At 37.3% G+C, this 12,227-nt stretch overlaps 1 protein-coding gene across 4 annotated transcripts in view; it reads left to right on the forward strand.

The window, feature by feature from the left end:
* The first annotated feature begins 1,013 nt into the window (after positions 1-1,013).
* The window catches only part of SPAG16 (sperm associated antigen 16), a 1,132,889-nt gene continuing 1,121,675 nt past the window's right edge, over positions 1,014-12,227 (forward strand). For all 4 annotated transcript variants that reach the window (XM_079132512.1, XM_079132513.1, XM_079132514.1 and 1 more), the window contains exon 1: positions 1,014-1,276. In XM_079132512.1, the coding sequence (XP_078988638.1) occupies positions 1,150-1,276 (127 nt within the window). In that variant the 5' untranslated portion in view covers positions 1,014-1,149. The remainder of the gene's footprint in view (positions 1,277-12,227) is intronic.

Here is a 12,227-nt window from a genome sequence, read left to right on the forward strand (position 1 = left end):
CTTGGTGTTACTGTAAGTTTAGTAACTTCTTAATGTTTTGTGTTGTTTTAACCCTCACAACACGTTGAAGTGGGTAATATTATTAACACCATTTTGTAAATGAGGAAACTGAACCCTAGAAGTATTAAGTAGTGCATGGGACAGCGCCCACGGTTTCACAAGTAGTAAGTGGTGGAACCAGGCTCTGATTGCAGCCTCTTTGGCTCCAACAACCAAGGTTCTCAATCACCTTAGGAAGTTCCCACTTTTACCCACTTATTACCATTTTTGGTAATAAATGGGAGTTTTATGGAGTCATTGTTTAACATTGATAGTCATCAAGAAATGTAGAATAAAAATGAATATGCAAGGAAAAAGGTCTTACAGATGCTTCTGATACATATATATATAAATATATATATGTGTGTGTGTACACACACACACACACACACACACACACACACTAAAAATTTGAAGAAGAACCTGTCAGCAATAGGACTGCACATGATTGGGCAAAGACATCTATTACACATTATGTAGGGCCATGTGTAGCTTTACCTTGTGAAAACCAACCGAATACTACTCTAAGTCCCAGCGTTTGAAACCAAGTTGAAAATGAATGTCTAGATAAATGCATTCAAGATTGCAAGAAAGAAACTGACTAAGGCAATCGCCCTCATTCTTGATTGCTGAGTGTCTGAGTACCGTCTGGTCGTTCTCCTGGGTTAACTTCTCAATTATGATTTCTAAAACTTTATTTTTTTCTTCCAGGCATTGAGCAAATTGGGCTCTACAAACATCTAAAATTCGGGGACTAATAATGGGCACAGAAGAGCCAAGAGAAAGGCAATTTAGGGAAGAAAACGGAGAAGGAAATGATAGGGTCAAAGCGAAAGAAAAGATGTAATCCCAGCCGACTGTTTCCAGCGGCTTGTCCACTCCGGCAGCGGCTCCCTGGGTTCTGTGGTAACTACGCAACGGCGTTACCCTAGTAACCGGGGAAGCGCACCCGCAAGGTCTGCTCTCCTGTGCGCGGGACTGGCCCCCGGGAGGTGCCGGAGTGCTGCGATCTCGCGAGAGCTGCGTGGGGCAGTCGGAAAGCGTCCTCGCACGCAGTTGCCCTTAGGGACGACGGTGGGCCCGCCAGGGGCGGGGCCCAGAGCGCCGCAGATGGCAGCTCAGCCCGGCGCGCCCGACTCCTGTCTGCGGGACCTGGAGGAAGCGTTGGGCATGGGTTTGAGTGCAGACGGGGACGCGGGGGACACGGTGGCCGCCGAGGGTGCCTACTACTTGGAGCGTATCCTTCCCATGTAGGCGTGGCCCTCAGGGCGTGGCCGCGGGGACGGGTGTTGGGGGTGAGGGGGCGTCTGTGGAGGCTGGGACGACCCCGCCGGCACGGAGTTTGTTGGACCTCAAGGTCGAGTCCCCTAATAGCCATTCACTGAATTTCTCCTTTTAGGAATGTAGGTACCTCTGTTCTTAGAAGAAGAGTTGGGAGGCCTCCCAGGACCTCATACTTAGTAACCACTCCATACATTTTGGACAGAGGGTTGCTTTTTATGTTCAAGTGCCACAACCCACCTTTCACTTAATGGGTTCCCTAAGTAAATCCTTAAGGTTTCAGATAACAGTCACAATAAATTCATTTGGGAAATGTTGAGACTAGGGAAAGACTTCTGTCCTGGGGTTCTAAAGAGGTGAAGCTCAGGCTCCGTCACCCTTGATCCTGTTGGTGGTCCAGTTGTCTGGGCTTAGTGATTTGTCTTCTCAGCATCACCTTCCTGAGATAATTTTTGGAATAATAATAATAATAATAATAATAATAATAGCAGCTCTTTTCCTCTGCAACCAAGTGACCTGAAAGAAAGTAAATATTGATGATTGGTAATCAATGGAAGTACTAGAAAAACTGAATAACCATATATGGATAATTAGGTTCACTCTTTACGTTTAAGCCTTTAGAGTTCCTCTCCTCTAGGTATATAGGTTAATGGTACTGAAAAGAAGTGGAGAGTTTGTGAGAAAAAGACATATACCTCCTTTCTTTAGGCAGATAAGAGAGAGATGGTTATCTAATCTGCTCCTAAAGATATCAAACTCCAAAATCTCCCCCCCCCCCTTTTTTTTGGTCCAACTATAATCCCCTTGCTTTAATTCAAGATTTTAGAGATCCAGCAGTGATTTGTTTTGTGAACTTGGGAAATTAACCTGTCCTAACTCAGGCTCAGTACACATACACACTTTTAGGAAGCTATGAAGGATTTAGTGGCAAGACTACTGAAAGTATGCCTTTTTATTGGATGGAAAAATGATTTTTACAGGAATATAAGTTTGAATAGTTTGAAATCAGTTGGAAGGAAAGATATGTGTCACAAAATACTGTTTTCATAGTCCTAACAGTCTGTCTTTTCCAGTAATACTCCTTTCAAATTAAAAATGGTTCAGTTATTCTTTTTGAACCTATCTATGTCAATTATAGTTTTCCAATGTCCTTACTAGAACAACAACCAAGCATCTTGTTATATTTTTCTGCAGTAAAAATGATTTTTGTAAATATAGTTTAGTTTTTAACATGAGTAACACAATAAGATTACTTTTTGCAGATATCTTTGTAAAATAGGATTCCAACATAATGAAATGTTTAACAATGAAAATCCGATTTACTTAATTTGCAGGGAAATCACTGAGTCAGTTGCCAACATTTAGCAGTTTGCATACCTTGTCTTCTTCAAATAATCTCATTAGCAGATAAATATAAATAACTCTAACTTCAGAATTCTATTATCCAATTTGTGAATTATCTAGCTCTTTTGCTTTTCTTCCATCTCTCTTTGGTTGACTGATTACTATTTTGTGTTTCAACCAGAAGGCAGTCAGGGGATAGCAAAGTTAAACATTTAAGCAGTCAGCTTTGCTCTATTCAATGTTCAGGGAAGAGGTTTAGTCATGGGAGAGGCTTGAACTCTTAGTTAAAATGAAATTTGAAGATTACTTGTGAATGCCAATTATCCTTGTATCCCTGGGCTCTCTTCACATGCATAATTAAGAGTTGACTGTATAATGTTATTTGACATTGTTTCTTAAGGCAATTATGATAGTTACCGAAGTGAGACTTTCTTGGGTTTAAAGTCTTTAGCTCTCAGGTAATTTAATTGAGCTACTTCAGCGGATAAATAAAAGTTATAACACATTCAGATGAATCAGAAATGTGATGTCCTCTAATTTGCACATACACTTAATCACCTAACTTACTGCATTTGGCCCTGGGCTTCCCTTATTTATGACCGAACAGATGCTCCTAGTATAGACAGTGAGCTGTCAATACTGAGTAAGGAAATATAGAAAATACAGCCCTTTTCTGTAACCTCTTAGCTGTATCAGTGCCACCTATTTCTTTTCTGAAGAGCTTCACAGTATCACTATGTTTTAAACTTCAATAAGGTCATATAGAAACATAAGTGACATAGTTCTCATACAAGCTATCACTAGAACTTTAAGAAATCTAGTTATGAAGTACATGTAGAACTCTTAATTGTGAAAATCTTGCAGCATTATAAAATATGAGACCATATTTTAACTACATGAAATGGAGGACTGAGTAGGTGTCTCTAGAACTTGGAAAGAAGGTTGGTTATCTTTTGTGAATGAGTTCTCTATTAGAAGTCAACACAAGTTGGCTGAGTTTTTAAAAAAATTTTTTTTAGTCATAGATGGACCCAATACCTTTATTTATTTATTTTTATGTGGTGCTGAGAAGGGAACCCAGTGCTTCACATGTGCTAGGCAAGTACTCTGCCAGTGAGCCAGAACCCCAGCCCTTGGATAAATTTTTTGATTGTAGTAGTGTCTAGGGGCTGCTTGATAAAATGTGGCTGTGGCCATTTGGGAGTGCCCAGTTCCATTTGACTGATGCAAGCTAGAATGAATTTGTACTAAGTAAGCTAAAGGTTAATTGGTTTTCTTGTTACTTGTCTAAAGAAAGACCTTGTTCAAGGAAGAGTAATGGAATGCATAGGTAGGCCCTAGAGAAGGAGGAGTTGAAGCATTTGTTACCTGTCTCCCTTTATGTATGCTTCTCCTCTAATTAGCTTTTGATTATTTCATCCTTCTATACCTACTACTAAGGATATGGTTTCTTAGACTATGAATATGAGTTTGTTGGCCACTGAAAAAGGTTTCCTCCACCCCCAGCAGCAATATCTCAAGTGAGGTTAAGCCAGTCTGTTGAGGCTAATCATCTATGAATGTGGTCCTAAAGTCAACTGTTTCTGAAATTGCAAAATTAAGGATTTCAGACTCTGAAGTAGGAGATAATACTTGGATGATGTCCCATATAGGATGCATTTTTGTCTTAAGTGAAATCTCTTTAACTATTCTTTCACTGAAATAATGTTCACTGATAACTTTAATTGAACTTTTGTCATTTTTGCTTTTTATTATTTATTATTTTTGGTTTTTTTTTTTTTTTGCAAAAATAAGCATAATTGTAAATGAGTAAGTGAAGGGAATTAGAAACCTGGATGTATAGATTTCCCTCTCTCCTTTCTTTCATCATACCCTTAGATGAATCATTCCCTTTGGAAACCTCATTTTCTTCTATAAAATGAAATTTCTCCAAAATGTTTATATTACTAAGCAAAAAGACGTTTGTAAAATAATCATTATGTACTCAGTGTATTTATCTTCATCATTGGAAAACCTAATTTGTCCATGTGTGGTTAGATATTATAATATATGTATGTTACATACATTCAAATAAGGATAAATAACTGAAATGTAGAAGTAGATCAAGAACCATGTTACTAAATCCAGAATTTAGTTGCTAAATTTTACCTGTGTGAAAGTTGTATGCTGGGAGTGGTGGCTCATTCCTGTGATCCCAGGACTCAGAAGGCTTAGGCAGGAGGAGGCACGGTCAAAGCCAATCTCATCTATTTAGCTAGGCCCTGAGTAACTTAGTGGGATCCTGTTTCAAAATAAAGAATTAAAAAAAAAAAGGGATGGATCTGTGGCTCAGTAGTTAAGTGCCTCTGGGTTCAATCTCTGGTCCAAAAAAAAAAAGAAAAAAAGTAAGCTCTAGGTTATTTAGAGAGAAGAAATTGTGTTTTGTTCTGTGTCCTCTAATCTAGGGAAACTTTAATGTGTATATGAATCACCCATGGATCGTTAAATGAAGATTCCAATATAGTAAAACCTGGTGAGGGCTGAAATTCTGAAGTGCTAACAAGCTCCCAGGTGATGCTGGTATTGCTTTTCTAAGGATTATAATTGCAGTAGCAAGCCTGTGGACAAATATCTTGATATTTAGCCTTTATATTTTCAGATAGAAGTATAGCATGTAGAGCCCATTTATTTGGATATTCTGATTTAGATGATGGAAAGGCATCATCACCCACTATGAGAACTATGAGTCTTGTATGTGGAAAAATATGCAAAACATATTTTCTGGCTTCTGAGACAGACGTGTGATAACTGTCTAGGACAGGAATGGCCTCTGTATTTCTACTCTTTCCAATTCTGTTAACTTGGTAGTGACTCCATGGTATGTGACATTAATAAGAATTCTTAGACCTCAGGAAAATGTGGTGTAGACTACAGGGAGCAAAAACCAATGGGCAGTGTGACAGCTAGCATGCCAGTTATTTGCCCTCTTTAATCTGTATTATTCAGCTGCCTTTATACTGGCATTCCTGTGAAAGGGAAGATGAGTGTGATGCTTGCTATTTATAATCCCTTTATAACTGAGCAAGTAAGATGTTGATTATGGACAATTTGGGTTAGATTTCAGATTGCTTCTGTGTATATTGGGTCTGAGGTGATAGCAAAGATTATAAAGCAATTTTTGTCTACAGTAGCTTTGGGAAATCATGTGAAATATAATTAGCTGTATTTTTACAGTCGTCCTTTATACAGATGTTGCTGTTGGCCATGATCACCATCTGTAAATGAGGCAATAGAAAAGACTTACATGTAAGGAACTTTTGTATGTTGCTCACTTCTAAAAACTGTTAATTGGTTTCTGACTCTGATCCATTTGCAGAAGAACTTTCTTTGTGCTTCCTTCATTCCAACTCTGACCTCAAGCTCTGCTTCATTGGATTGCATTCCAGCAGAAATGCTTCTCTGAGGTAGCCTCAAAGTTGTGCCTTCTATATAGTACCCTGGTTGGTTTAGGGTGGCCTGGCAATTTCAGTGTAGCTGTTACATGGGCCTCTTTTCTGATAGGATCCTCAGTGTCAGGATCCATTGTAGATTCTGCTAGTGAGAAACTTTTAGTTCATCTATGGTGACCAAATACCCTGGAAATGATTATACTAGACAAACTCACAAGTCCTCCTAAATTCCTTCTAGAACAAGTGGAGATGGGAGCCTCAAGCTATGTCTAGGCTGTGACTCTGGGATATAGAAGAAACTGACCTGGAAGTAGGTGGTGCTATGGACTGTGGCTTCAGAGCAAGACCAGTCAGATCTGGGGACAACAAACAAAGTAGTACAAAATGAATTTTAGAACTGGAGTTCAGCTGTTTTCTTTGAAGGAATACTAGGCAGAAGGGAGTTTTATAAGGGTTCCGAGCCAGCTTGGCATTTTGAAACTGATTGTGAGCCAGAATGCTAGCTTATTATTCCAGTGAAAAAATAACTCTGCATGAGAACTGTGGCCAGCTTGATTGTATGGATGTTTTCTGGAGTTCAGAATCACCTAAGAGATTAAATTACAGATGAGAAAGTTGCTGAGTAAAAGTAGAACCAGAATAAAGGGTTTTATCTTTTAGACAATTCTTGATGAATTGCCCTTTTTCACTCTGGGAAGATTGCTGTTCAAAGGACTACTTTACAAACTTTTTCACACATGGTGCCCTAACAGACTTCACTTTACTGTCTTTCAGGCTGTCCTGAGAGCCAAGGGGATCAATATCTGTACAATATAGTGTTTTCTTTATGAGAACTCAAGAGTGTAATTTCTCTGAGGCATTGGAACCAGAAAATGTTGTATATCTGCTGAGAAACTCATCTGTTTTCATTGGGTGGATACTGTATTGATATCTGATTATAGTGCCATCTTTACCCAGACTGATGGGAGTCTTGGAGTCAAATCTGTGGCTTAGCATGAGACCCATGACATGGGCTACATATTTTCATTTATCTTACTTCTATTATTTCCTTTCTCCTCTTAAGTTCCACATTCATTTTAAAAATATTTATTAGGACATGCAGATTTGTAAACTGCCACTTTAGAATTAGTTTGTGTGTTTGTCCCTGTGTTGCTAGCTAGCCAGATAGACAGATATATACAAACATATGTGCCAAAGCATATTTGTTTCTTCAATAACATTGCAATATGACATTTAAACTGAATTGCTTCTGAGATGATTTTCTGTACAAATCATATGGGCACTTAGAAATATCAATCAAAGAGGATACCTCTTCCTGTTTTTGGTGTTTTGTCCTTTGCTTAACTTTTTGTCTCATTAATCTCTTGACCTTGGTTATATTAATCTTTGTGTCTCTACCCTATAGATATTTTATTCTTCTTGGGTCTTCACATTGAGCTATTTAAGTGATTTTGAGTTAACTGTTGGTTACATACTACTTGAGATTTTGGGAAAAAAATATGTGATGTGAGCTCATTACTTAGGATATTGATTAAAAATTGCACAGTGCTGTTTTGTCACTGTAGAGACAATATAGTATTGTGGAAAATTCATGTTGTTTATGTTCAGGAAACTTGTTTTTGTCATTCTTAGCTGTGTGAGCTTGGTTAAATCTCTTAATTTTCCTGATTCAGTTTCTTTATTTTCAGCTTAGAGATGACTATGTATGTTCCATTTGATCTCATAGGTTTATGTGAAAATAAATATGGTTATGATCCATGTGAAAATAAAATAGTTGTTTTCCTCATAATCTTTTCTCGATTGTGAGGAAACAATATATTATTAGTGATTTAAATCCAGCACATGGAATGTTTGCTGGATAGGAGTTAAAGGGGTTTGGAATTTCCAGTGCTTTGAGAATAAATCATTTTCTCCTTTCTATGTAGCTGTGTTCAGCAACCTATGATGTGGCATCTCTTTCTCATATAATCTAGTCTGTGGTTGACTAGATTACAGTTTTTGTCTGGTCAGGTGATTTTGGAATAGTTACTTCTTTTTCAAATTTCCTATGGTATGAATATGAAGGATGGCATTGCTTTTCTGGAGACTTACAAAGAACTGCTTAAAAAGTCACTTTCTAGTAGCTTTCAAAAGGGGGCATCCTTTTCCATAGTAAAGAGACTAACTTCCTGTAGCTGAACTTCAGGAAATCTTATCACATTAAGTAAAATTATATCAGAAAAATAAATATAGAACTGGAGGGAAATTTAAGATACCTTTTCCTTACCTGATCATCCTAATCTTAACCTATGGGACAAGTGGGGCAGGGACACTGAGATTTCTCCACAGATTTGTCCATTCAGAATAAAGAAAATAGGAGTAGCAAATAGTTGGATAGCATCTGCTATAAACTTGATACTATTCTAAATGCTTTCCATGTATTACCTCTTTTAAATCTTTTTCTTAAAGAAGATTTTTTAAAGTATTTTTTTAGTTTTCAGTGGACCTTTATTTAATTTTTTAATTTATATGTGGTTCTGAGGATTGAACCCAGGGCCTCACACATACCAGGCAAGTACTCTACCACTGAGCCACAACCCCAGTCCCTCTTTTAAATCTCTTAAAACCCTATAGGGCAATGTGGTAGTTAGCTAGCTTCTAAAGTGATGCTCAGTACCTCTCTGCCTCTTGGTATTCATGCTCTTGTGCAGTCCTCCCACAGTGAATAGGGTTGACCTGTGTAACTGATAGGATATTGAAAAATGATGAGGTGTGATTTCTGAACCTTTGTCATAAAAGATATTGTGGCTTCCACCCCTTGGACTACTAATTCTAGGAGTAGCCTACTATCTTGAAGATGCTCAAGCAGCCTTTTGAGAGACTGACATGGAGAAGAATTGAGGCCTTCAACCAACAGCTACTACAGTTTCAGTGAGCCATCTTGGAAGTGGATCCTGCTGACTTTCAGCTTTCAGATGGCTTCCATCTGCTGCCATCTCAACAGTGATCTATGACAGACTGCCAAATCAGAATTTTCCAGCTAATTGACTGGAGAATTCTTGACCTACAGAAACTCTGAGATAATAAATGGTGTTGTTCCCTTTTAAAAGTTTTTTTGAAATGCGATTGACAAAATTTATATATTCAAAGTGTACAATGTGGCATTTTGATGCACATTATCTAGTGATTATTAGTGTGCAGTGATTTTTCACAATCAAGCTAATTAATGTTTCTGTCTCATATAGTTTTTTTGTTTGTGTTTTTTGTTTTGTGGTAAAGATACTTAAAATCTACTCTGTGCACATTTCAAGTACATAACACATCAACTATAATTACCAAGCTGTAGATTATGTCTCTAGAACTTACTAATCTTATGACTATAAGTTTCTGTTCTTTGACCAACATCTCTGATTTCTTCTACTTCCAATTCTTGTTAACAATCCTCTATTGTCTATTTCTGTGAGTTGGATGATTTTTTAGATTCTACACTTAGGGGATATTATGCAGTTTATTTTTCTGTGTCTGATTTATTTCCCTTAACATAATGTCCCCTAGGTTCATCTACACTGGGACAAATGATAGTATTTGCTTATTGATCTTCCAGGCCTTAAGTTTTAGGCAGTTTGTTATGTAGTAATTAATAGCAAAGAGATTTTGGTACCTTGAGTGGGGTGCTAACATAAGAAATATTTTAAAGTAACAGAGTGTCTTTGGAACTGGGGATTGGCAGGTGTTAGAAATACTTTAAATTAGACGTTAGTGACAGGTAAAATACATTGAATGGATTGCTACTAGAAACCTGGTGTTCTCTGAGGAGGCTGCTGGCAAGATATTATAGGAGAATGAGGCAAATGCTGTTGGAATAGATAACTTACACAAGTAGGCACTTCACTTCATGTAGTACTAAATATGGATGGATTTAAGTTACAGGATACTTACTCTATAACCAGTTTTTTTTTTGAATCTTATTATTTTTCACCATACCATTGGGAGAGACACTCATGTTTGTAAAATACATTTTTTTTGACAGATATCTCGTCAAAATAGGATTGGTCCTATTGGAACTAGATTTAAGTGTCTCCAGTAAGTGATAGAGATAGGGCAGAGATATATTGTGATTACTTATGATACAGCTGAGAAAGGAATGCATTTGGAGGTTTAGAACTCTGTCAAAGATAATTGGCAAACAGTATTTATACAGCACAGCAATCCCATGCAGAGCATGGAGAGGCAGTACAACATTGTGAAACCTGAACAACTTCTTTAAAAAAAAATTTGTTCTTTTTAGATATACATGACAGTATAGTTTGACGTACATACATGGAGTATAACTTCCCATTCTTGTGGTTGTGCATGATGTGGAGTTAACGCTGGCTGTGTATTCATATATAAATATAGGAAAAGTTATGTCTGATTTATTCTTCTGTCTTTCCTATTCCCATCTCCCCTCTTTTCCCTTCATTCCCTATTGTCTAATCCAGTGACCTTCTACTCTTCCATTCCCCCATAACTTATTGTGGGATATCAGAGAGAACACTTGGCCTTTGTTTTTTTTTTTGAGATCAGCTTATTTCACTTGTCTCCAGTTCCATCCATTTACTGGCAAATGATATAATTTCATTCTTTTTTATGACTGAGTAATATTCCATTGTGTATATATACCACATTTTCTTTATTCATCTCTTGAAGGGCACCTAGATTGGTTCCATAGCTTAGCTCTTATGAATTGAGCTGCTATAAATAGTGATGTGGCCACATCACTGTAGTATGCCGATTTTAAGTTCTTTGGGTATGTGCTGAGGAGTGGGATAACTGAGTCCAATGATGGTTCTATTCTAAGTTTTCTGAGCAATCTTCATACTATCTTCCAGAGTGGTTGCACCAATTTGCAGTCCAACCAGCAATGTATGAGTGTACCTTTTTCTCCACATCCTTGTCAACATTTATTGTTACTCGTATTCTTGATAATTGCCATTCTGACTAGAGTGAGATGAAATGTCAGAGTAGTTTTAATTTGCATTTCTCTAATTGCTAGAGATGTTGAAAATTTTTTTCTTATATTTGTTGACCATTCGTATTTCTTCATTTGTAAAGTGCCTGTTCAGTTCCTTTGTTCATTTATTGATTGGGTTATTCATTTTTTGGTGTTTTTTGAGTTCTTTATATATATCCTGGAGAATAATGTCCTATCTGAGGTGCAGGTGACAAAGATTTTCTTCCATTTTTTAGGCTCTCTGATCATCTTCTTGATTATTTCCTTTGCTATAAAGAAGCTTTTTAGTTTGATTCCATCCATTTATTGATTTTTTCTTTAATTAATTAATTATTTTTTACACATTGCATTTTGATTTATTGTACACAAATGGGGTACATCATTTTGTTTCTGTGGTTGTACACAATGTATATTCATACCATTTGTGTAATCATACATGTACATAGGGTAATGATGTCTGTCTCATTCCATCATTTTTCAAAACCCCAACCCCTCCTCCCTCTCATTTCCCTCTACATAAAGTTCCTCCATTCTTCTCTCACCCACCACCCACCCACCCCCATTATATATCATCATCCACTTATCAGGGAAAACATTTGGCCTTCGGTTTTTCTGGGATTGGTTATTTCGCTTAGCATGATATTCTCCAACTCCATCGATTTACCCGAAAATGCCATAATATTATTATTCTTTATGGATGAATAATATTCCCCAGTTTCTTTATCCACTCCTCTGTTGAAGGGCATCTAGGTTGGTTCCACAATCTAGCTATTGTGAATTGAGCTGCTATAAACATTGATGTGACTGCGTCACTGTAATATGCTAATTTTAAGTCCTTTGGGTATAGATCTAGAAGTGGGATAACTGGTTCAAAAGGTCCATTCCAAGTTTTCTGAGGATTCTCCACACTGCTTTCCAGAGTGGCTGCACCAATTTGCAACTCCACCAGCAATGTAAAAGTGTGCCTTTTCCCCCCACATCCACACCAACATCTGTTATTGTTTGTGTTCTTGATAATAGCCATTCTAATTGGAGTAAGATGAAATCTTAGAGTTAGTTTTCATTTGTCTAATTAGTAGAGATGTTGAACACTTTTTCATATATTTATTAATCACCTGTGTGTCTTCTTCTCTAAAGTGTCTGCCCAGTTCCTTGGCCCATTT

The sequence above is a fragment of the Sciurus vulgaris genome (genome assembly GCF_902686455.1).
Source record: "Sciurus vulgaris genome assembly, chromosome: 3".
NCBI lineage: Eukaryota > Metazoa > Chordata > Mammalia > Rodentia > Sciuridae > Sciurus > Sciurus vulgaris.